General features: G+C 39.4%; 1 protein-coding gene across 2 annotated transcripts in view; it reads right to left on the bottom strand.

Moving 5' to 3' along the window:
* Nucleotides 1–26,492, bottom strand: part of Kiaa1324l (KIAA1324 like) — a 192,837-nt gene that overhangs the window by 42,117 nt on the left and 124,228 nt on the right. For both annotated transcript variants that reach the window (XM_021162113.2, XM_029477444.1), the window contains 9 exons: nt 20,902–20,988; nt 18,631–18,736; nt 17,694–17,846; nt 16,981–17,069; nt 11,110–11,290; nt 10,446–10,574; nt 4,213–4,303; nt 3,495–3,597; nt 1,030–1,167 (listed from right to left, as the gene is read on the bottom strand). In XM_021162113.2, coding sequence (XP_021017772.1) covers nt 1,030–1,167; nt 3,495–3,597; nt 4,213–4,303; nt 10,446–10,574; nt 11,110–11,290; nt 16,981–17,069; nt 17,694–17,846; nt 18,631–18,736; nt 20,902–20,988 — 1,077 coding nt within the window. The remainder of the gene's footprint in view (nt 1–1,029; nt 1,168–3,494; nt 3,598–4,212; nt 4,304–10,445; nt 10,575–11,109; nt 11,291–16,980; nt 17,070–17,693; nt 17,847–18,630; nt 18,737–20,901; nt 20,989–26,492) is intronic.

Below are 26,492 nucleotides of genomic sequence, written 5' to 3'. Positions count from 1 at the left end.
AATTAAAAATTGTGATTTTATACCAATTTACTATATAACAAGATGACAGACTCAAATTACTGTCGGTTTTATATACATCACCACAAGTGAGCATCAGCTTTGCATTGTAAAAGAAATAAAACTATGGGATTATATTATCTTGTATAGTGAGTGTAATACTGTGTACATCTCATGGTGGAACTTTAAGGTTCTCTGGATGGAATTTATAGTATCCTATGTACGGTGGGTGTTAGCATTCTGTAAAGAGAAGGGGGTCATATTCTATGGATGTGTGGTATAGGGGAAGGGGGTACCTCAGCAGGCCCATGCATCCCTTCCCCCTGAGCGACCAGCCACATGATGGTAAAGTATAGAATAGTTTATTCAGGGCATGGAGAGGGGAGTTAAGAGGATAGTAAAGGCAGAGAAAGACAGACAGATGAGACAGAGACAGAGAAAGTAGAAAAGTAGAGGAGTAGAGGCTGGCCATGAGCACATGGAGAGAGGTGGGGGGAAGGGAAACAGAGAAAGAGCAAGAGAGAAACAAGAGACCAAGAGAGCAAGAGGGTGAGGAAGGGGTGCAGCCCCTTTTATAGTGGCCTGACCAGGCTTACCTGGCTGTTTCCAGGTAACTGTAGGGTGGAGTTTAGACAGAATGCTAACATACAGGTTATGGTGCTCTACACAGGAAATCGTAATTTCATTCTTTTGATCTCACATCTCCATTATAGTATTCATAATGCCCATATGAAGCTTATAGTACACTTACAAAGGGCTTGTATTGTACCTTTAAACGATTTATGGGCTCCAGGATTCAGGTCAGAATGTGTTTATACGGAAAGCACAGCTGACCGGCACATAGCTTGTGATGAGCTCAACAGAGTTCATATCAACTTGTGTAGAGTACACATGCTCTTTCAATCTCGCAATGCTGTATATGGGGCGCAGGATGCTTCTGTGTACAACTTCTAGTGTCTACAGAAGACATCATTATGCTCTGAATGGAGATGATACCCACGGGTAACGAGTAAGCAAATGGTTGGGACTTACATCTTGACCTTGGTTTGTCCTCTGGAACGCCCATGTAAATGTAAACGTTGCATTCTTGAATATGACATGCGTGTAAGCTTGCTTTTCTTTGGTTCCTCCCCATGATTCCACCACATTGGTGCTTTTTCTATTTATATCCTAAAACAGTAGGGAAATATTTACAAAGAACACAAACTCGTTATTAATGCAAATCCATATCCATTACAAAGATGTACTTTTATTTGGAGAAAGCTGTATAGGATTGATGACAGTTTCCTGCTGCACACGACCTGTTCTAAAAATACAACTCATAAAACTCCCACAAACACACTGTCAACAAAATGTGAAAGAAATCCCATGTATCTGTGTGTTTAAGACACGCACTTAGAAAACATAGAAGGGAAACTTTCTCAGAGTCCCTAGGGAAAACTTCTAGGCTCCTCACTGAATAAAAGGCTTCCCATTTGGAACATTTTTCTTTGAGAGACTCTCACAGAACCATTTATGTAGACATTCTAAGTTTCCCTCTGAATTGTACTTACTACAGATTCATCCAAGTGAAAGCTAACCAGCTATCCCGTGCTCATTAAATACTCTCTGGATAGTATCTGAAGTCCATGAAGTTTCATTTATAAACTACTTTATTTATGATTTTCTTAGCTAAATTTAGGAAAAGAATCATGCAGATTTGAGATATACCAAATAATACACTGCCATTAACATGACCTGAAAACAAGTACAATAACCAATACAATAGTTTAATTTATTTGAAATGAAAACAAAGGTTAAGTCTGAAGTTTTAAGTCAAGCTTCCCTTTAGAATTTCTGATAAATAACTTGTTTTTATTAGTTATTTGGCATATTGGATATACACTGGCATGGCCTCAAAATTTATCTCTTCTGATAATAAAGAAAGAAGGATCAAAGATATTATTAAGCAATCAAATATAGAAACAGTATGGAAAAATGATGTCCACATATTACATTAATTTCATTACCAAATAACTAAATTATCATACTTGGCACTTTCAAAAATCATTAAATATTGTTCCGAGTTACATTGTAAAGTGTTATTTGATATCCAAAGCATTATTATTTGTGATTTAATTTGACAACTCAAAACTCTTATGATAAAACAAATCACTTAAAGACTAAAAAGAAGAATGTTATCAGGCTCTGCTATAAGCTACATCTCTACAATGATTTGTAACATGTAAGCTTGGCATGGTGGTACCCTCAGGAGGATGGTTCATTGTAATCACAAGGTTAAATAGTGAGAGCTTGTCTCAGTAAACAGATTCAGTTGAGATAGATTTTTAAAAAGAAGAGGACACAGAATTGGTGATGGGAAAGTACTGGGGGAGAATAGAGGTGGAAACAGGAATTGGGATATGATCAAAATAATCATATACATGTGTGTGAAATTATCAAAGAATAAATTAAATGTCATTGGAGACAGAATAACTGTTAAGACCAGGAGGATAGGGAAAAGATGTCAGAATGAAACAGTTTTGTGTATGCAATTTAAAAATTTTTTTTAACAAAAAAATGAGGGAAAAAGATAAGGGGAAAGGGAGGAATGTGGTTGATGTTAACTATTATTATTACTCATAGAGATGATGTGACAGCAGCATAAATGAGAGGAGATGGAATTGGGATCACCAAACTGGTCCAGAGAGGAGAGGAAACTGAATGTCGCCAACAGCTTCATAGGCTAAAGACAGAAAGCCCCTGCTGGGGCACTGAGGACTCATGGGTATGAGGCAGATGACTATTGGAGATCATCTATGACCTTTCGCTGCCTACATGTCAGACTTTAGCAATCACACATAAAATGTTTAAATATTCACTCAGTTTAGATATCATAGAAAAATTCTTTAAGACAAAAAGTTCACTAGAGACAAACTAAAAACACACCAAAGTAGAACTATAAAGTCACCATTTAGCTAAAATGATAAAATTTCAGCCAACAAATATTTAAAATGTCCATGTGATCTCAGTGTATTTGAATTGCTACATTTCTCAAGTTAGGATTTGAAAATTAAGTCACATCTAGAAAACAAAAAGCAGATTTGACTTGAACATAGTAAACTCTCTTGCCTAAATGTATTAGATTAAAATAGGAAGTTTTGCCTTCTTTCCTGTACTCTTATGTGCCCATTATTTTCTGCTGCCCCTTGCTAATACATCTTCCCTTATGATGTTTGCATTGCTAAATAGTTGAGTTATTAGAGGAAGTTTTTATCAGCACACAATAATTTTCTAAAAGTGAGATTGTGTGGCCTTTACCAGTTACCTGGGAACCTTCACCGCGAGGAATGGACACCTACTTGTTGAGCCTAAGGCACAATTCCTAGTAAATTCTTTAGGTATTTTTAAAACATTTTTGGTAAGTTCTAAGAAGGCCAAGAAAACCATCCCTTATCCCAACTTGAAAGACAACAATAACTTGAAACACACTATGAAATCTTCCCTCAATCACTCACCACCATGAAGTACAAAACACAGTCAGCTGAGCAGAGAGTCTCAAACACAAATGTTATCCTTCCCAGTTCCGAACCTGTGGCTCCAGTCATAGACGTTGGTGGTCTGCATGACAGATTAAAATTGCAATATCAATAATATACTCTGAATGCAATTCCAAACAATTAAAATGTGTGTACTCATTAAACTGAAAATCTAGCTCCTCTCTTCAACTAAGCTACCTGAGTGAGAACAGATCCTTCCTTTTGCAGGCTGTATGTCCTCACCCTGTTCTAGATCATGATCACATGCTTGAAGCCCCTGCCTCTGAAGGAAGGAACAGTTTCACACTAGGAAGCCTCAGCATAGGAGACTACAGCAAAGACACACGTGAATGTGTTGGATACTAACTACAAATAGAATTGAGATTAAACAACAAAATACACTCCTGCAAATCACTTAGACTAAGTCTTCTGTGTTAAAGATCAAAGCATTGCGGTTATTACAGGTTTGGTTGTAAATCTCCTAACACATTTCAGCTTTTCCTAAGGAACATACACTACTAACACTTTTAGGTTCTCGGTGACTAATTCCATAGACATTCCAAATGATATCAAACACCATTCTCTGGCATACAGCTGTTTACTTGACAATAAGAACACACTCCACAGAGCCAGTCCTACTTCCCTGTTTCTTTATAGGAGGTGAAGATTCTCACACAAAGGAATCAGCCTCTCTTACTTAAATCCTGGGATGTGCAAGTTTAAGATGAGATAGTCATTGTCAGAGCCTCCAGCTCCACTCCGGATGTGATCTCCAGCCACCTCCCAACCTGAAAATGATAAAAGATGCTTTATTAGTCAAATTTCATTAATTAATAACAAAAATGTTACAAATAAGTCAATATAAAAGCCAAATACATATTTATGCTCAAAGTTAGAAGCAATGCAGAAAAATTTCACATTTTAAAATATTAATTATAGACTGCATGCACAAGTACACTTGTAGATATCAATAAAGACATTCCAACTGTACCACTTTGCATACAAGTTAATTAATGTGAGGCTGGTGAGAGTCTTTTCTCAATGAAATATGACTTTTCAAACAGAAACAGATGGTCTTTATCCATTCTGACACACTATGGTGGAAAATTCCCGCTCTGCTGATAACCAATGGAAAACTGAAATTTCAAATTACTTATTAAAGATTTGGGGTCAGGAGTTCTTTTTAGTTTACCATATTGGTATTTCTCAATTTAACTTTTACTAAATGCCAGTAAGTGTGGCATGTGTAGAAGTAGGAAATTTGAGGCATACACATGCTAACAAGTGTCAAGTGATAGTTTTCTGCACAAGAAATTTGGCACAGGAACAATCAATGTGCCACAAGCCAAGATGAGCACTGTAATTGAATAAAGGTGATGTATCCACGGATAGCATCAAGTAAGCTCATTAGCCAAGGGCACTACCTTAGCATTGATGTATCTGTAAACATTATCCATGACTTTGGGAGATATAACACTAACACAGGCATTAATATCAGTACTAGGTTGGCAACTTGGCAATTTTTAAAAATTAGTATGTTGAGTGCACACCAAGAAAACATAGTAAAAATAATGTGTAATCATTCATTAGAGAAATGTTGATAGCTCTGCTGCCTAAAGGCTCCCATGATTGAAAACAAAGAAAAGCAGCTATCAGCTCCTATCTTAAGAGGTAAGTAACCACGGATATGGATCCCTGTGGCCCCAAGAAAGGAGAGTGTCGGTAGTAGGAGAAGAATTTGGGTTTAGAAGATAGTTATATCACAGGAGTAGCAAGGACCAAGACAGCCCATGTAGAACAATCAAATGCCAAGAAAGCAAAGACTGGGGCTGTATTTCTAAGAACACCTCTTTGAATCTCTGAATAACAAGGCACGTGAAAGAAAGCCAAAGAAAAGGCAGAAGGAAATGATTGTGTGTAGGTGTGACTATGCTTCAAGGAGAAAGCCTTAGCTCACATGTTTCAGTATTGCCCAATGCAGAGTCCACCAACATTTTCTCTATCTTGACTAAGAAATACAGATTTTTTTTCACTTACTTTGATTTTTTTAGCGATATCACAAACATTTCTCCATTACAAATCACTGTATTCTGTAACTAATTTTATTTAAGTATATATCTAGTATTCAAAATTTTTTCTCCTGTTTTTCATTCTTATAAGAAATATTAAAATTAACATCTTTGTGTACAACTTCCTTCTTCATATTACCATTAATCCCAGCACTTGGGAGGCAGAGGCAGGCGGATTTCTGAGTTCGAGGCTAGCCTGGTCTACATTGGTATAGATCCCCACAAACATTATTACTGAGTCAGAAGAATAGAAAAACTTTCTGGAAAGGCATTGTCAAATCCCTTTCAATATAGTTTCCATATAATAAAGACACACATAGTACTTCATTCTATCACATTACCTTATATGTGTAATCAATATTCTATTGCTGGAAAGTTACATTATTTCCATTTGCTTTTTTGTAGATAATACCCAATGAACCCATTCATGAACAATCAACTTGTGTCCAACTTTTTAATTTCTCACAGGCAAAATATCAATACACAAAAATTGGCTCTTCTTTCCTAATATACAACGTCATCAAATTCAGACTTGAGAAATATGAAAACATCTCTACTGTGTATCCAAGCCAGTGTGGACATGCCCGCTTTAACTCTCCAGCCAAGAGGGAACTCCCTCCTCAGGCAGTCTGGCTGTCCATGCACTTCCATTTGACCCTGTTGTGTGCTGTTAATTACAAAATGGCACAGGCTCCAGGTCACAAAAACATCTCTTTTCACCTTTGCATTGTTAAAAAATATGGCCTGTGAATACATTGACTGTGAATAAATCAAGTATTGGTGTGAGAACTGGAGTCTTCTACATTTGTCCCTGATAGTCTGCACTAGTGAGCAAACATGCACATGTATGAGGCCTTCTGTAGATTCATCATTTTCCTGTAGATATGCTTCCTTTCCCAATCTTAATTTCCTAATTGATCTTAAATTCCTGACTTCACATTCAATCATAAGACATAAGGGATAACAACTCTCATAGAAAGGTAATTATTGTAGTGTTTCCTGAAGTGGAAATTTCTGGTTTATTCGGAGACTCAGTTGTGTCATGTGATGTTATTCTGGAAACTGTCTTTTTTTTTAAAAAAAAAAACTAGATATTTTCTTTATATAGGTTTCAAATGCTATCCTGAAAGTTCCCTATACCCTTCCCCCACCCTGTTCCCCTACCCACCCACTCCCACTTCTTGGCCCTGGCGTTCCCCTGTACTGGGGCATATAAAGTTTGCAATACCAAGGGGCCTCTCTTCCCAGTGATGGCCGACCAGGCCATCTTCTGCTACATATGCAGCTAGAAACACAAGATCTGGGGGTACTGGTTAGTTCATATTGTTGTTCCACCTGTAGAGTTGCAAACCCCTTCAGCTCCTTGGGTACTTTCTCTAGCTCCTTCATTGAGGACCCTGTGTTCCATCCAATAGATGACTGTGAGCATCCACTTCTGTATTTGCCAGGCACTGGCATAGCCTCATATGAGGCAGTTATACCAGGGTCCCTTAAGCAAAATCTTACTGGCATATGCAATAGTGTCTGGGTTTGGTGGCTGATGGGATGGATCCCTGGGTGGGGTAGTCTCTGGATAGTCCATCCTTTCGTCTTAGCTCAAAACTTTGTCTCTGTAACTACTTTCATGGGTATTTTGTTCCCTATTCTAAGAAGGAATGAAGTATCCACTTGTTGGTCTTCCCTCTTCTTGATTTTCTTGTGTTTTGCAAATTGTATCTTGGGTGTTCTATGTTTCTGGGCTAATATCCACTTATCAGTGAGTGCATATCTAATGACTTCTTTTGTGATTGGGTTACCTCACTAGGGATGATATCCTCCAAATACATCCATTTGTCCAAGAATTTCATAAATCCATTGTTTTTAATAGCTGAGTAAATGTACCACATTTTCTGTATCCATTCCTCTGTTGAGGGGCATCTGGGTTCTTTCCAACTTCTGGCTATTATAAATAAGGCTGCTATGAACATAGTGGAGCATGTGTTCTTATTACCAGTTGGAACATCTTCTGGGTATATGCCCAGGAGAGGTATTGCTGGATCTTCTGGTAGTATTATGTCCAATTTTCTGAGGAACTGCCAGACTGACTTCCAGAGTGGTTGTACAAGCTTGCAATCCCACCAACAATGGAGGAGTGTTCCTCTTTCTCCACATCCTTACCAGCATCTGCTGTCACCTGGGTTTTTGATCTTAGCCATTCTGACTGGTGTGAGGCGGAATCTCAGGGTTGTTTTGATTTGCATTTCCCTGATGATTAAGGATGTTGAAATTTTTTTCAGGTGCTTCTCAGCCATTTGGTATTCCTCAGTTGAGAATTCTTTATTTAGCTCTGTACCCCATTTTTAATGGGGTTATTTGAATTTTTGGAGTACAGTTTCTTGAGCTCTTTGTATACATTAGATATTAGTCCCCTATCAAATTTAGGATTGGTAAAAATCCTTTCCCAATCTGTTGGTGGCCTTTTTGTCTTATTGACAGTGCCTTTTGCCTTACAGAAGCTTTGCAATTTTATGAGGTCCCATTTGTCAATTCTTGATCTTACAGCACAGGGCATTGCTGTTCTGTTTAGTAATTTTTCCCCTGTGCCCATATCTTTGAGGCTTTTCCCCACTTTCTCCTCTATTCATTTCAGTGTCTCTGGTTTTCAACAAATCGTGCTGGCACAACTGGCGGTTATCATGTAGAAGAATACGAATTGACCCATTCTTATCTCCTTGTACAAAGCTCAAGTCTAAGTGGAAACTGTGTTTTGAGAGGATGTTTATGCTGGAGCAGACACGTGGGAGAATGTTTTACGAAGAGCAGACACGTGGTGTTTTTCTGCAGACAGCCTGGAAAAGGGGCATGTGATGCTTTCGTAGAGCCCATATTTGAAAAAGCACATGTTTGGGAAAAATAAGTATAGCCCAACGGACAGTGGACAGCACTAGATAGTATTGGTACACCTTGCGATTCTTTGCTAGTCATCTTTTGTCATGACTTCACAGAGAAACACACCAAAAACTTCTGGTGGTGCTCCAGTGGCTTCTTGCTGCTTCTGTGGACTCAAGCTGATTAGCAGAGTCTTGCAGTTCCTTCTGGGTCAACCTGTCATTGCTGATTTGTGAATGGTGTTTACGAGTGGATCAACCTGCCACTGCCAATTCATGTGACTTGAACTGCTGATATCCTGACAATGCAGACTGGATTTGCTCCAAAGAAACATTTCTAAACAAGTGCACATCCTCCTTTGTCCTGTCAACCTTTCCTTTCTGCTTCCTTCAATAAAGAACACTTCCTATTTAATATATATCACATCTTGGTCTTTCACTCATCTGTTTACTCAAAATTATTCAAGCCTCCATTTTTTCCCATTGATCTCTACACTCACATGAACTTTCATATCCTATGACCCAAATCTCTTTGAGAGAGATACTGATTCAAAGTATGCAATTTTAAAACTATGTAAACCCAGAGACAAGGATCAAATGTAAGATGGAGAAAAGTAAGCTGACGGAAATGATGGTGAGCGACAAGGGGAAGGGTGGACTCCGTTGTTTACTCCTTTTTACATTGTTTACTCTTGTTCTTTAGAATGCCTGCTAAACAACAACTTTTCAGATTTCAAAATGAATGTGACCAGCAAGGAGTGTTGAAAGAATGTTAGCAACTGTCCTGTAGAACTCTGCTGCAAGTCTTCAGCAAGTGGGATTTAATGGCATCTTAAGAACATAGCTAGGGACTTCGCTGAAAATCGGAATTTGAAATCTTTCACCCTTTACCATGCATGACCCAGTACTGAGCCAGATCAAAAGGATTTAGTAACTTACTACTCTTTAAAACACCAAATGATGTAAGATGCTGTCACCCTCCTTGGGACATCATTTAAAATCTTTCACCCTCTACCATGACCCAGTGCTAAGCCAAACCAAAAGGATTTAGTAACTTATTGCTCCAAATGATTTAAGGTATTGTCACCCTCCTTGGGACATCTCTTCTGGTGTTTGTGACTTTAAACATGAAGTTCAATATCTACTTGAAAAGTGACTACATAAAACACCAGGTTAATACATCAGCATGTCCCCATCCAACCCCTCCTGCACACATCCGTCCTTGGGAAATAAGCTCTACCACTTTATACCTTTTCTATCTTAGCACCACCATTTTGAGGTGCGAGAGTAACGCTGGCACAGAAGTCATTTTTCCCTCTTCACAGCTTAATGGCTAAAAGCTTTTCCTTACCATGGATTTTAGCAACTTCAGTGTACAATTTATGCTCTCTCTTTATTGAGTTGAGAACTTTTGCATTTTCAGCTGAAAGGGTGGGAGGGAGGGAGGGAACCAGGGCCTGATGGATTTTCTTTGGCATGTTCTTTTTGTGTGTTTGTGGTTTGAAGTTATTATTGAGAGAGTTATTTAAACACAGATATTGTGAAACCTGGGCACTGAATCTAAAAACCAAGATGGCTACTAAGTCACTAATGGACAGGAAGCAGATGTAACCACACAAAGGAGTCATTCACATCCTAGGCTTGAAAGGAAAAAGAATATGGCATGAGGTTCCATTGACTATTAAGAACACTTGACCACTTAAAACTTAAAAGTATTTGTTTCTGTAGTTTTCTAATTGGTATTTATAAACTGCTATTGACTATGGAAAGCTGAAACTAAAGGAAGTGGAGCCACGAAAAGGGGAGAAGCACCATGGTTGTGATTGCTTTAGGAAAGGCATCTGATTGGTTGCTTGAGTTTTATATAAGGGCTGGAAGATGAACACACAGCCAAGTAAGACCAAGTTCCTCACAAATATGTCTGGTATGTCTAAAAAGCTAAAAACGAGTGGTGTCTTCGCTGCCACAACAGTTAATGTAGAATCCAAGCTCACCGTTCATTCCATCGCACTTGGAATTCCCAACGTTGAAGCAGGAAGTTTTCATGTTGGCAGGGAGGACATTCCACCATTTATATTCAAACCCAAGTGCTGGCTCTGTTCCGGCTGGACATGACTTGCATTCTGCAGAAAATGAGTGAGTATATGCAATCACATTAGACTGCATCTGAACAGCTTTCTCTGAACCAAGCACCTCTGCACTAAAATTACCAGACAGATATGAGGGACAGATGTTACATTACCATCAATTCCCTTAGCAATATTTTCAAAATGGATCTGGAAAAATTTTCTAGATACAGTATGGATGCACATGTACATATTTGGTGGGTTTTATTTGTACAGTGCTTCATATTATGCTTAATTTGGTGAGTGAGTGGTTATCCATGGTTACCCAATAGGATAGGGTTGGCTTTCAGAGACTAAAATATATTATTGTTAAAGGAGACGGCCATACACACAAAACACCAGTAAGACTGTTCTCGTCAGATAAGTCACCATGGCCTAAGAGTCCCGTTATCAACATTTCTCAATACCTCTTCATTTCAACAAAGTAAGAAATGTGTCTTCTAAAAAATTTTCAAAAAAAGCACTAGAGAACAAGATCGCAAGTCTATAGGGAATGTTTTACTGATCGTGCAATTCATGATAGACACCCTACCCTTTGTTCCATCTGAAAACGTCCCCGGAGGGCAGGGATGGCAAGAAGAGGATCCATTGTTATAGAATCCTGGGTTGCAAGGAGGACAATCCTTCTTCTCTCCAGAAGGGGGCAGCCTAATAGCATCTGTGAGGTCCTCCCTGCATATTTTTGGCTCTATCCACTTGTACATTATCTGTGTCTGAGAAAAAAAAAAATAAAAGAGCTTTTAAAATTAAAACTAAAAGTAAATCGTGCAATATCTTTACGACAAAGATGCTAAATTGACAAGCTAAAGAATTAACAGTGGAGAACAGAAGAGAGGGCTGAGAGAATCTAAACAGTGAGAAAACAATGAGAGAAAAAGAGACAACTTTCATTAATACAATATGGAGAAAAATAGGTAGGAAAATAACCATTATGTATGTGTGTGTGTGTGCATGTACATATGAAGATGTCTTTCATAATTGCTACCTACCTTCTTTTAATGTGAGAGAGAAAGTGTGTAAGTGTGTGTGCGTGTGTGTGTGTGTATGGTGTGTGTGTATATGTGTGTGTGTGTGTGCGTGTGCGTGTGTGTGTATGGTGTGTGTGTATATGTGTGAGTGTGAGTGTATGTGTGTGGGTGTGGGTGAGTGTGTGTGTGTGAGTGTGTGTGAGTGTGTGTGAGTGTGCGTGTGTGTGTGTATGTGTGTGTGTGCGTGTGTGTGTGTATGCGTGTGTGTGTGTATGGTGTGTGTATATGTATGTGTGTGTGCGTGTGTATATGTGTGTGTGTGCGTGTGCGTGTGTGTATGGTGTGTGTGTGTGTGTGTGCGTGTGTGTGTGTGTGTGTGTGTGTAGGTGGAAAAGGAGGGAGGGAATAGGACCTGCAGGAGATGGTTTTTCTTGCACCTTGTAGGGTGCTTCGTGGTAAATGACTTCACTAGATGAGCCATCTCTCAAGTGACTCCAGGTTATTCTGAGAAACAGATTCTCACTAGACCTAAAGCTTATCGATTCAGCTAGACTGGCTGGCCAGCCAGTCCCACTGGTCCTCCTGTCTTTACTTCCCCAGTTCTGGGAATACAGGAGTGGAGTACTACATTCATTTTTTTAATGTGAGTTCTAGACAACCATGCTTGTGTGGTAAGCACTCTACCAAGTGAGCCAGCTCCCTAGTCCCTGGGAACAATCAATACATTGCGCTAGCTTTTAACCTAAGCAGTAAAAACCCTTACAATACAGACAGCATGCTTCATATCACAAATCCCTCCTTAAGGTATAAACAACTGCCAGATGCTCATCTCTGAACACATGCATATGAACAACAATATACAGACCAGACCATGCAGGTCTGTGTACATTTACACAAACAAATAATTTAAAAAGAGCAAGCGAATGTGAGCAAGGAGAGGTATTTGAGGTGAGGTTTGCAGGGAGGAAAGGAAAGGGAGAAATGATGCAGTTATTTTATGATTTCAAAAATAACAGCAAACAAATGCTGCCCTTGCGTCTGCTCACTTCCATGTGTAGCCAGCAATATCTTGCTTGATTACTGGCTAGCTCCACTGCTCCCTTCCTTGACTTCCGCCACAGCCTTTCTTATCACACTTTGCATGGAGTAATCATCAAAGAAAAATATTATTTTTCAAAAAGAATATATGAAACTTTATGTACAATCCTAATAATTCATAAGTATTAGTAGTTCCCAAGTCCTTTTCAATAATAAGAATTGTAGCTAATAAAAAAAATAATTAACCAAAAAAAAAAAAAAAAAGAATTGTAGCTAAACTATTCTCTCCAGAAGCTCTTATGGCCTTCTCTATGTGCTCTGAGCATCAGGACAAATACACCCTTCTGCTCTCTATGAGAGCACTCGATTACAGCCCTTCTCATTATCCTACTTTACACAAAACAGAATTTAAAAAAATGTGGTAACTCAACTACACCCCAAAAGCTGGCCATGCTAAAATTAGTTATTCTTAGTTAAAAAGCAGGATAATAGATAGGTTAGTTGTCCTAAAACAAAACTGGAATGTGAACACTGGTAGGTGGAGTATTCCAGCAAAAATACAACAACCAATATTGGAGCTACATAGAGGTTTTTAGAAGAGACAGTAACTGTTCCTTTCATCCAATAAACTTTTGAAAGTATTGTTTGTCCTTTAAAACAACTTCTGCCGTAAGAAGAAGGTTGAAGCTGGAGAACAGGAAACACAGGCAGTCCTTCACCTCTGCTTCTAGTCAGTAAAAACTGTACATAACAGACATTCAACGCCACTCAAGTGAAGCCTTAAATATAACTGTGGAAGATGCGCTATCTGGTATGAAGAAGGATGCTAAGAAAATGGATGTCTCATTAGAATGATAAGTAGTATTATTTTCTTTTTATAGATCCCTTTCCATATTCATTTTATGGTCCATGTCATGACATGTTTAATGCTCTACTTTATGGCTCCACCTCTGTGACCATCTAATAAAACAATGGCCACTCCAGCTAACAACTCCTAAGTAGCTAAAAACATCGAATTAGAAACTATATCAATAAAACGTCTCAACTAGCCCTCAAGAAAGGCAGCATAAAATTCAGAGAATCTAAACAAACAAAGAATTATAGGAGAGACATTGACTTTAAGTCTCCAGTTTAAGTTAAGAAATTAAAAAACTTTTTTTTTGAGATCCTAGTAAGTTCACTAATTTTCTGACTCACATTCATAAAAATGTATGAGCAGCTACATTTGGGGAAATTTTGTTTCTACACAAGAACAGAAAAGATGCCATGTCAGAAAAGAACCTTCCCAGCCTTTTCAGGACACCACTGTCCCCAGGTTTGCAAACAAGGAAAGCTGGGTTTTCAGATTAAAGTTGTACACGCATAGACAGGCCAGATGACAACCTTGGGCGTCATTCTTTTGATTCCATCTACCTTGCCCTGAGATATGGTCTCTCACTGATCTGGAGCTCTACAATCAGGCTAGGCTGTTGGCTGGCCAGCAAATTCTGGGATCTGGCTTTATGTCCCTATCCCTAGAATTACAAACACATGCCACCACACCAGGCTCCTTACATGGGTGTTGGAGACTGAACTTATGCTGTATCATTTTCAAGGTAAGCTCTTTACTAACTAAGCTATATCCCCAGCCCCAGGTTACAGCTATTAAACAACTTACCCAAGAGATGCAAACAGCACCATTAAAGGAGGGCCATTCTGATGAGACTAAAAACAATACAATATGCAAATATATCTGAGAAGCCAAATAACCAGTTTCTTCCAATAAGCAAAGAAGACGTTTAGAAGTTAAAATACACTGTGAACATTTTAACATGGAGAAATCAAGTTACAAGTTCTCTATGATCCATGTTCCTTACAAACCTTCCTGCCACACACAGCAAACTGCTTCTCTGTCTTTCTAACAGAGACATATGTTTCCTAGTGTAGCTGACAGGGAAAGATGCTAATTAATATTAATGATGCTTAGAACCAGATGGCTCACAGTGCAGGTGAGACACCAACAACCAACTCATTCCACAGAAAGTGAGATGCAAACATGAAAAGGTTTTATGAAACCAAACCCCTCTCAACAGAGAAGTTTTACCAGACTAGTGTAAAGATTACAGAAGAGCTACAATATCCATGAGGATTTAGGTTAAACATTAAAAGTGGATCTCTGTGAGCTCAAGGCCAGCCTGCTCTACACAGAGTTCTAGGCCAGCCAAAGCTATGTAGTGAGACTTTGTCTTTAGGAACACTATCAGCCGGGCGTGGTGGCGCACGCCTTTAATCCCAGCACTNGGGAGGCAGAGGCAGGCNGATTTCTGAGTTCGAGGCCAGCCTGGTCTACAAAGTGAGTTCCAGGACAGCCAGAGCTATACAGAAAAACCCTGTCTCGAAAAAACAAAAACAAAAACAAAAACAAAATAAAAAAGAACAACACTATCAACTAATCAGGACCTGCCCCGCCCCCTACCCCTTCCCCCCCCCGCCGCCCCCCCCCCAGCTCCCAGGGACTAAACCACCAACTAAAAAGTACACACCAAGGGACCCAACTGCATATGTAGCAGAGGATGGCCTTATCTGGCATCAGGGGGAGGGGAGACCCTTGGTCTTGTGAAGGATCAATGCCCAAGCATAGGGGAATGCTAGGGCAGTGAGTTGGGAGTGGGTGGCTGAGTATGTGGGCAAGCACCCTCATAGAAGCAGGGGAGGGAGGGTGGGATGGGGGTTTGCAGGGAAAACAGGAAGGGAGATAATATTTGAAATGTAAATAAATAAAATAAACAATAATTTTTAAAAGGAGTGAACTGAGTTTATGAAACATGGACACATTATTTTCTTCTATACCAAGAACCTATTCTTGACTTATATGAAAGATTCTCTGACTTATATGAAAAACATTTCATGTATATGTTTGCATTCAGCATGCTTGTAAGTGAGTGCTGTGTGTGTGTTCTAAATTATATTTGAATATGAATGACCTTAATTCTATTAGGCAATGTCAGCCAGATATTGTCAGACTGGTCACTGGCATTATACTCACTGATACACTAAATCACTCAGCGATGTAACAAATATGATTTTAATATATTTTCATGTTGTTCAGATAGAATGCATTAATAGATCTCATTCATTCATTCTTCAGTAATACTGAATTAATCGTTGTTACATAGAATAAACTAAATTCACTTTTAACAATAAGTAAGGCAAGTTTAGCTAAGAAAGGTTTATTTTAAAGGTATTACAGACAATACTTTTTATTGCACTTTTAGTGGCAACTCTCTATGTGTACGTTCTAAATTAGCCTCACATGGCATTATCGTAGGGCTACTGACAATCTTACTGTACAACCCTTCATTACTTAATGCTGTTAGCTTGAGTTAACATTCTTATTAAAAATAATAGTGGTATTTCTTATTAAAAATTTCTTCTAATCGCTTTAAATTAGTATATATTCACTTTAACTCAACTCAAAATCCCTTCAAAGTTTTTAAAGGCAAAAAGGAAGTTTCATATTCACATAAATATGAAAAGTACAGATTAGCACTCACAGATACAAAATTAGGAAAGGAAAAATAATATTTGCTGATATCTCCAAAAACTAAATGCCCTGACTAGGGCTGTAAACATATCTGAAGGACACTTTGAACCAATGCCTTCTCATACTCAGCTTCTCATTGGCAGGCCTGGTACTGGCTGAGTCTTTGAGACAATGATGGATCAACAGCAGAGTTTATCTGTGCACTCTGCCCACCCACCCCACCCCACCCCCAGTTAGATGCTGTACATGTGGTAATTACTTTGTGTTTTCTAAGTGCAAGTACACAGTAGTCTACCATAGCCGAATCAGCCTGTGCCTGCACAGCGTCTCTGATAAGATCTGAGTATCTTACAGATCAATACAAGCTACAAGACATCTTCATCTTGTGAGCCATAGTACATACTTCAAACTATCCTCTTCTGGATCATTTGACCTCTGAAAAAAATGTATTTTGTTAAAAAATAGCAATCTGAAAGAATGTATTTATTTTAAAAAATGGTAATAATGTATGGGGTTCTTATAATGGAAAAGGCTAGAAACCTTACTTTGAGCATTTTACGTCTTCCCCTTGAAGCTTCACAAGATAGGGAATAATAACAACCGTGCTTTAAAGATGAAAAAAATGGAGACAGACACAAGATGTTTTTATGAAACAAATACCCTCTAAACAGAGAAGTTTTCCCAAAGTATCATAAAGATTACCAACGAGCTACATACAGCGTCCAGAGAACTAATTGGGAGGTAAAAGCAAAGGCAGTTTGCAACACCTAAACTCTTTGATATCCTCTGTCCTGTCTGCACATACTAGTTACAAACCCCACACTGGGAAGAGAGTTTTATAAACACAGGGTGAGTGAAACACTACTTATTATACCTTTCCTTCTTCGTCACAGGGGGTATGGATCTGGAAATAGTCTTTGGTAGTGCAGGGTGGGCGATCCACACACTCACTGGCTCCTTCCTCTGTAACACATATGCACACAAAGCACTTCAGAAATGGGCCTTTGTGACCATAAGAGAATAGGAACATCAAAATACAAAAGCAAGCTAACATGTTTAAAAAAAAACAGTCACTGTGCTAGAGTAGTTCAGGTAGAGCTAGTCAAGCCTTAAGCAAATAAAGGTTTGTTATTTTCAGTCTCTCTGAAAGGAGGAAAACAATGTTTCTATGATACATCTGCTGTGTGGTGACTTTTTCCAGACGATATTAGATTCCTCCTATTTTGTCAATGAAGACTGGAAGTGTTGAACAAACTTTCTAATTATATTGCTACAGCCTTTATGGTAACAAACTGTGTGAAATTAAAAAGTTAGCTAGACTGATACAAATACCATTTTACAATGGAGTATGGGATAAAGGAAAATCATAAAGGGAGAGAGTCATGCAGAGAAGGACACTGGGATGTCATTTTGTCATTGTCCTCGATTCAACACATATTCACTTCATCCCACTGGTGTGTGATCCACCTTTTTTTTTTTCTCTTTTGATCCACCGTTTTTTTACCATACGCATTCAACCATGGGAAATGGCACCTGATCAGCAATTATCATGGAAAGAGAGGAATAAAAAGTGTCAGTTAGCCTTACCTGAAAACTGGGAGTCCTCCTGACACCTTATGCATTCTTTAGCACCCTTCTCAGAATAGGTGTTTCTGGGACACATCTGGCAGTTAAATGAGCCTGGTTTGTTGCTGAAAGTGCCTGGCTTACATGGAAAACACTCTGAGGTGTATGCCACCCCTGTGTGGAAAGGAAAATGGGGTTTGGAGGGGAGAACCCAGCAGCGCAATAAGCACATTAGCACCTACTTGCTGCTTCTGCAGAGAAGACAAAAAGAACAATAGTAACTTGAACCCACATTCCTTATCTACTTGGAACAAGGAGAGATTGATGGTGTGTGAGCAAGTAGGAATGACCCTAGAAATGGCTACTGGTTGGAAATTCCAGCTTGGTCCAGCAGATGTCCCAATGAGTAATGAGTTAACATCTCCGGAGCAGGCATATGGGATAAGCAAAACATACCAAAGTTTAATAAAGAAGAATTGCTGCTTTGACTAGATACAGTCTACTTGAGAAGGAGCCATGATAGGGTTCATTAGTGGCTCAGCTGCACCAAAAGTGACCCATCTGGCTCAGAAAGGCACAAGAGGTTTAGGAAGCAGCCAGACTCTTATTATTCTTATGTATATAGTAATGATCAGATTAACTAGCATAATTTGCATACCTCTAATGAGTAATGGGCTTTTGTACACAAGTCCACTTCCATTTTATTTAAAAAAAAACACTGAAGACTGTCATTTATTGTCTTTGCTGCTTTATAGCTATTAGATAATTCAGTTTGAGGGCAGAACAGAGAAAACTGATTAATCAATTTGGTGGACATGAAACTAAGGTCTTTAGACATGCATGATGTCTGACATTTGTCTTTATTATAAACACTTAGGTCAGTTAAACCAACAGTTTAACAAATATTTTAACAATAAAATTGGACTAGCGAGTCCTAAGGCACAGAGCTATGAAATACCTTCGATGGTGATATTCTTTACCAGCACGGGCTTCACTGCCTTAGAACCCATAAGGATGCCTGTCGTCCTCCAGTACAGAATATTTGTGCCTGATTTCAGCATTACCTACAGAAAGAAACACAAGACACTTAGGTCAGACGAGCTATTTCTAACCACAGCCAGAAACTACTCCCTTAAAACCTCTTTCAATTCCTTATATAAACACCGTTAAAAATAGAATTAACAAATTTAAATACTCTTAATTTCAGCCTGAGCTTTAATGAAGTTAATTTAAAATTAAAAATACAACAGTGAGACAATCCATACTAATATACTAAGAAGGAAGCTAAGTCAAAACAAAAGATAAATTTGTTTTTACACTTTAAAGTTGTAGCTTATAACCAGAAGGGCTTTATCAGAAAGGGTAAATGAATTTTCACACAAGCATATACTTTGACAGTAATGCTATATTCTTAAGGTATATCTCTGAACTGGAAAGAAAGAGAGAGGGCGCAGGGGAAGGAGGGAGGGAAGAAGGCAGGCAGGCAGACACCATAATGTGGTCCCTAAAGATCCATGTGCTGAAAGCCTGGGCCACAGTGTGGCAGTAGTGAACTTTTCTGAGGAGGGACTGGTGGGAATCCATTTGAGACCATTGCCTCAGAAGTGGCTAATCTGCCCTCACAAAGCAAGTTCCCACAAGAATGCCTGTAATTAAAGAGCAAGCCTGATCTCCACTGCCTTTCTGTTTCACCATATGAGCCCCTTGTACACACTCCCACCATTCTGATGCCACCATCACCAGAGCTGGGAAGATGCAGGTATACAACTTTAAACCTCCAAAACTGAATTAAATCAGCCCTTTAAATTTAGAAAATATCCAACCCTGGGTATTTTGTTCAAAGATAGAAAATGGCCTACCATAGCTTCGTGGCTTCTTAAAACCATTCAATGAGCCACAGTGTGGTGGGAACAAGAGAAAAGGCACTTTTTATGGGTAGCATGATTTAACTCTGGCTTGAGAAGTTAAATGATATTAGCATTTGATTCCTTTGCCACTGGGACATTTCCTACATCAAATCAAGTGAATTTTCTAATACATTTCTTGCTGATGCAGGTGACCAACCCAAAGTTAGGTTTTTGCTTTTTCCTGTGATACCTTTATTCTTCTATATACCCTGGCTGATAAAATTCAAGCTCCACAACATTAAAATCTGCCTGACTATATCTTCCTGCCAGGGATGGGAAGAACGAATGCATTCTGCACGTTCTCTTGTGTTCCTTCTATAAAGGTAAGAACGCCCATTTGCTGCCAAAGCCCCACCCACTGGGCAGTGAGGTGAATGGACCTTAAATAGTACTAATATTGCTTTCAAGCACAGAGGTGAAAAATCCTCCTGAAAGTCTACATTGTGTAAACTCACAGATGAGGCATTTGTATAAAAACAAAGATTGAAATGAGAGTTGGTTATTTAAAGAGAACTCAGGTTTCACATTGGAGGCTCCATCTAGGCCCTTCCTGCCTTCATCTTATCTGATACAGGAAGACTGTTCTCGTTTCTAAAATGAAAGAAAGAGCAGCCACAAAGACACTAAACAAACCATCTACACAAATGCAGGTCTGATTTAGAGCCACGTTTTAAAACCACGCCTCACTCCAAAGGGACAGTGTCACAAATAATACAAGCTATATTAAACATGTCATCAGTGCCTCTTGGACTCAAGCTCTGAATGAGACATGCTGGGCAGAAGTAAAATTTATACTGCTTGACCAGAAAGAATAAAACTTTTACCAACAGGTAGCAAATGTGTAGAAAGTAGGCTGAGCCTCCAAAAGTGGGTATATTTTGTAACAATCAGATGTATCCAATGCTAGGCCCAAAATGCAAACAAACCTGAAAAAAATCACTTTCTAAAAGCGGAAAACATGGAATTAAGTTAATTCATGGTCTAACCAATGATCAGAGGAACTAGTCTATCTCATGTGGCAGATGTATTTGTAAACTTGCACGCTCAAACTTTGTAATGTTTTATATCAGTTTTATCTAACCGTCTAAATCGCTGAGTACCATTGAGATGAGAAAGGGATAGGAAACATTCTAAGGAAAAAGGGAAACAGAAAAATAAGCCGAAATTTTAAATGTCAGTCTATGAGCCGCAAAGGAAGTTTCTTCACTAAATGAAGCTTATCAAAAGTAACCCACCAGGTTATGCATTTTATTTTCGTAGATTGAATGCTTGTAAATAGGAAGGAGAAGAATGGGGTTGGTATCAAAAGGAAAGGGACTTACAGAATGGGAGCCCCATTCTCCATTGTCTGTGAGCTTCACCCACTTGTCTGTGGTGGCATCCATCTCCTGGCACTGGTCATTCTGAATCTGTGAGTCAAACAAAAGGGGTTCAGTGAAGCTCCCGGGATAATAGCTTTCATTCGTTCTATCCGTTCACATACTGCAAGAACACCCTTGAGTCCCTTTTAAACAACAAAGTAAGCAATCTCCAACAAGCAACCAGACCAAGACCACTGAAGACGACATTACAACTGCATGTGAGGAAGCGGTTCTGACTGACCCATTTCATTGCTGTAACCAAATGCCTGGACAGTAAGGAGAGTGAGAGTAATCAACACTGGGAAGCCATTACAAACCCTCTGCCCAACTTGCCCAAATGTTCTAACTCACATTCACATGCAAGTTGGAGTTTAAAAGCTATTTTCATTATTTAATTTAAATTCTTCTTTTGAGAATTTCATACATGAGTATTCTGTATTTAAATCATTTCCACCCCTCCTTCTCCCCCTTAAAGCCCCTCCCACACATCCCATCCATTCCAGGATTCCTGTCCTCTTCTTTTGCATTTGTTATACATAGATAAACACTTACAGAGCCCACAGTGTCACTCATATGTACACATGTTTAAGGATGAATACTTGGAATTTGGTGACTTATTAGGGGTTACACCCGGGGAAAACTGATTCTCTGCCTTACTCAGCAGCCACTGACTGCATGAAGACTTTCCTCTAGGGGTGGGGCTTTGTGAGCTTCCTCTTTCCTTGATGGCTAGTGTGGTCATTAGCCAGTTCCTAGTTGGCAACCACACTGGTAAGACTCTATTGGTGCAACTTTTCTGTCATGCCTAGATGTCACTATGTCACAGCAGGTGTCTGAAATTTGAGCTCTTGGATCTTTCTGCTTCATCTTCTTCGATGTTCCCTGAGACTTAGGACTGGGAGTTGGATTGTTAACTAGGGTTGAGTATCTTACAGTAACTTATTCTCTGCCTTTTTCACTAGTTGTAGATCTCTGTATTAACCTCCATCTGCTGCAAAAAGAAACTTCTTTGATACGGAGTGAGAGCTACATTTATCTGCAAAAGTCATTGATGACAGTAAAATCTTACATTAGCAAATAAAGTCTGCTTTGGTTATTCGTTTCCCAGGATGTAATCTAACCAAATGTGTAAATAACCGTGTAGTTACACGGTTATAGACAAAATCTAAGTCCTAACCTTTTGTAGTGGAGTAAATATTAATCATTTACCATGCTAATTAAAATGACTAGAGATAATACATTGAACATCATAGCAGCTTTATTCATAATAGCCACAAACTGGAAACAACCCCTATGTCCTTCAACCAAAGAATGGACAAAGAAAAATGTGGTTTATTTACATAATGGAACACTACTCAGCTATCAAAAATGAGGTTATCATGAATTTTGCAGGCAAATGGATGGAACTAGAAAATATCATCATGAATGAGGTAACCAGGACCCAAAATGACATGCATAATATATACTCTCTTATAAGTGGATATCAGCCATAAAGTACAGGATACACACAGTATCATTATATTCCACAGACCCAAAGAAACTAAACAAGATGGAAGGCCCAAGTGGGGATGCTTGAATCTCACTTAGAAGGGGAAATAAAACAGTCATAGGAGGCGGATGGAGGGAGGGGACAGGGTGGGAGAGGGAATGGGGAGGAGGATGGGAGGTTCAGGGTCAATTGTGGGAAATCAGCAGCTGGCAAAGGATAGGGGTTAGGGAACATCTCCAGGACATACCAGAGAAGGGGAAGACTCCCATGAGTCTTTGTGATAACTTTTCTGAGACTCCTAGCAGTGGGGTTATAGAATATGCAGTGGCTACTTCCTGTAGACAGGCAGGACCCCCAGTGGAGGGATAAGGACACGAACCTGCCCACAAAATATTCAGCAAAAAATCTATCCTATCTAAAAGAAATGCAGGAACAAAGATGGAATAAATTAAGGGAATGACTGGCCCAATTTGAAACCCATCCCATGGACAAGCACCAACCCCTGACACTATGTTATGCTTGCAGACAGGAGCCTCGCATAACTGTGCTCTGAGAGGCTCCACCTAGCAGCTGATTGAAACAGATCCACAGCCAAACATTGGTCGAAGCTCAGGGAGTCTTACGAAGAGTTGGAGGAAGGATTGGGAGACTTGGGGATAGGAACTCTACAGGAAGATCAACAGTCAACTAACCTGTACCTTTGGGGGCTCTCAGAGACTGAACCATCAAGCACAGAAAATATACTGGCTGGAACTAGGCCCCCCACATATGTAGCAGATGTGTAGCTCCATCTTCATTAGGTCCTCCAACAACTGGAGTGAGAGCTGTCCCTAAATCTGTTGTCTGCATATAAATCCCATTCCTCTAACTGTGCTGCTTGTCTGGCCTGAAGAAGATGTGTCTAACCTGCAGAAACTTGATGTGCTAGGGTTGTGGATAAGCATTGGGAGCTTCCACCCTCTCAGAGGAGAAAGGGGGAAACTGCGAGGGGGTGCCAGGAGGAAGGCAGTGATCAGGATGCAAAATGAATGAATAAATAATAATCAATTAAATAATAATAATAAATAAGTAATGAAAAAACATCTTGAACTCTCTGAGTAATGCTTCAAAGATGCTTAGAGGTTAGGAGACTACGTGTTTAGGTATGCACATAGGTATAGAGCTAGATAGCTAAAAGGCAGACCATTATGGTGGTATAGCAATACAGTCAGCAGCAAGGTGGAGTCAGATATCACCAATGTATTTATCAGCTACCAAGTCTATCTTTCTCTTTTGTAAATTATTCTTGATGCCGCCCCTATTTTCCTGTCACAAAGCTCTAAGTGTTTTCACTAAAAGAACTTTCTAAAGATTTATTAACTAGAAAACAGTCCCACTGGTGATCCCAGTATCAAGAGACTATCCAATTAATATTTCCTTTAATTGAATGTGTGGCCTGTTTCTCCTCTGACCATCATGAGCAATGTGACACCAGCATTAAGCCATTCCCTAGAAGCTACAGGCTCTGACCTTTAGTGAGGAACTAATATACATGCTAAAGATGCCACTTTGGAGAAGTGAATTTTATTACTCATTTTGAAACTAGTTAAAGTGTAATCATGGACCAATAACTCCTCTAGGTTTCACCTTCATATTTTGAAAAGAAACAGTAGTGCTGAGGTAAAGTCGCACTTGATCCTCAATCTTAGTACTTCAGTACTTCATACTATATACTATTTCTGTATAGTTTTCTCCATCCACCTATATCTTTCTTATTCAAACGCTTCCTTTTCTTTTGTATTCCCATGGGGGGAGCAACAGTGTCAATACACCAAGCCCCCGGGGGGCTCCCAGGGACTAAACCACCAAAAAAAGAGTACACATAGAGTGACCCATGGCTCCAGCCTGCATATGTGGCAGAGGATGGCCTTGTTGGACATCAGTAGGAGTGGCCCTTGGGCCTGAGGAGGTTCTATGCCCCAGTATAGGGGAAGGCCAGGGTGGGAAGATGCTAGCGGGAATGGGGGGAGTATCCTCATAGAAGCGGGTTGTGGATGGGATAGGGGGTTTCAGAAAGGAAGACCTGGAAAGGGGAAAATATTTGGAATGTAAATAAAGAAATTATCCAATAAAAAGAAAAAAAAAACGCTTCCCTTTCACCACTGATTACTGATGACTGAGGAGTGCTGACCTTCTCAGTCAATCACAACCTATCAACGTGAGATAGAAAGGACCGTCATGAGCTTGCCACCCCTGTCAGACTCTAAACCAAAGAGCACAGGCATCACTGACAGGGGGTAATGAAGTGCCATGCCTTAAAAACACCTTTATTGACTGTTCTCAAGGGACTTGTTGAGAAATGTAAAGAAACTGCTATTTACAACAATTAGACCCTTGTCTCATTTCCTGAGTTTATTCATTTTCTGCAATACTGTTGAAATGTCCCAAGAAATACTCATTCATTCTCACAAGCTTTTTTGCAAACAAGATACACTTTAAAAAGCAAATCTGTCTAAATGTTGCTTAACATTCTAAAACATCAAAGGCTATCCATATTAGAAGCTCCCCAAAAGGCCATATCAAGCAATCCACCTCACAGAAGGAAGCAGTAAGGGCTGGAAACTTAGTCTAACTGCTCAAGAACATACAGCTAATAATTACAGTTACAACCAGAGCCTGAACCTCTTTACTTCAAAGGGAAGCGCAATGAGAAATATTTCTTACCAATCAAACTTTTGATATAGAAACTACAATTACTGATTTATAAATACTAATCACATTAAAATAAAAAATTCAGGTGACAGCAGATGCTGGCGAGGATGTGGAGAACACTCCTCNATTGTTGGTGGGATTGCAAGCTTGTACAGCCACTCTGGAATCAGTCTGGCAGTTCCTCAGAAAATTGGACATAGTACTACCGGAGGATCCCACAATACCTCTCCTGGGCATATATCCAGAAGATGTTCCAACCGGTAATAAGAACACATGTTCCACTATGTTCATAGCAGCCTTATTTATAATAGCCAGAAATTGGAAAGAACCCAGATGCCCCTCAACAGAGGAATGGATACAGAAAATGTGGTACATTTACACAATGGAGTACTACTCAGCTATTAAAAACAATGGATTTATGAAATTCCTAGGCAAATGGATGGACCTGGAGGGTATCATACTGAGTGAGGTAACCCAATCACAAAAAATCTCACATGATATATACTCACTGATAAGAGGATATTAGCCCAGAAACTCAGAATACCCAAGATACAAGTTGCAAAACACATGAAACTCAAGAAGAATGAAGACCAAAGTGTGGGCACTTTGCCCCTTCTTAGAATTGGGAAGAAAACACCCATAGAAGGAGTTACAGATACAAAGTTTTAAGCTGAGACGAAAGGATGGGCCATCTAGAGACTGCCGCACCCGGGGACCCATCCCATGATCAGCATCCAAACGCTGACACCATTGCATACACTAGCAAGATTTTGCTGAAAGGACCCTGATATAGCTGTCTCATGTGAGGCTATGCCGGGGCCTAGCAAACACAGAAGTGGATGCTCACAGTCAGCTATTGGATGGAGCACAGGGCCCCCAATGGAGGAGCTAGAGAAAGTACCCAAGGAGCTAAAGAGGTCTGCAACCCTATAGGTGGATCAACAACATGAACTAACCAGTACCCCAGAGCTCGTGTCTCTAGTTGCATATGTATTAGAAGATGGCCTAGTCAGCCATCATTGGGAAGAGAGGCCCATTGGTCGTGCAAACTTTGTATGCCTCAGTAGAGGGGAACGCCAGGGCCAAGAAGTGGTAGTGGGTGGGTAGGGGATTGGGGGGGAGAGGGTATGGGGGACTTTTGGGATAGCATTTGAAATGTAAATGAAGAAAATACCTAATTTTAAAAAAAGAAATACTAATCACAAAAAATAGATATACTTATCACCTAGAGCCATAGAAATTTATTTTAAAATTGTTAGTATGTTCTTTTTTTATTACTAAAAAGCTGAGTTTATCTCACATATATATTTTTGTTTCCCTACCATTTCCACATCTGACCACCACTATTATTACTATGTCCTATCATAACATT

Source organism: Mus caroli, chromosome 5, assembly GCF_900094665.2.
Source record: "Mus caroli chromosome 5, CAROLI_EIJ_v1.1, whole genome shotgun sequence".
Lineage (NCBI taxonomy): Eukaryota > Metazoa > Chordata > Mammalia > Rodentia > Muridae > Mus > Mus caroli.
Note: the sequence above shows the minus strand (reverse complement) of the source record. Positions and strands in the feature narration are given on the sequence as shown.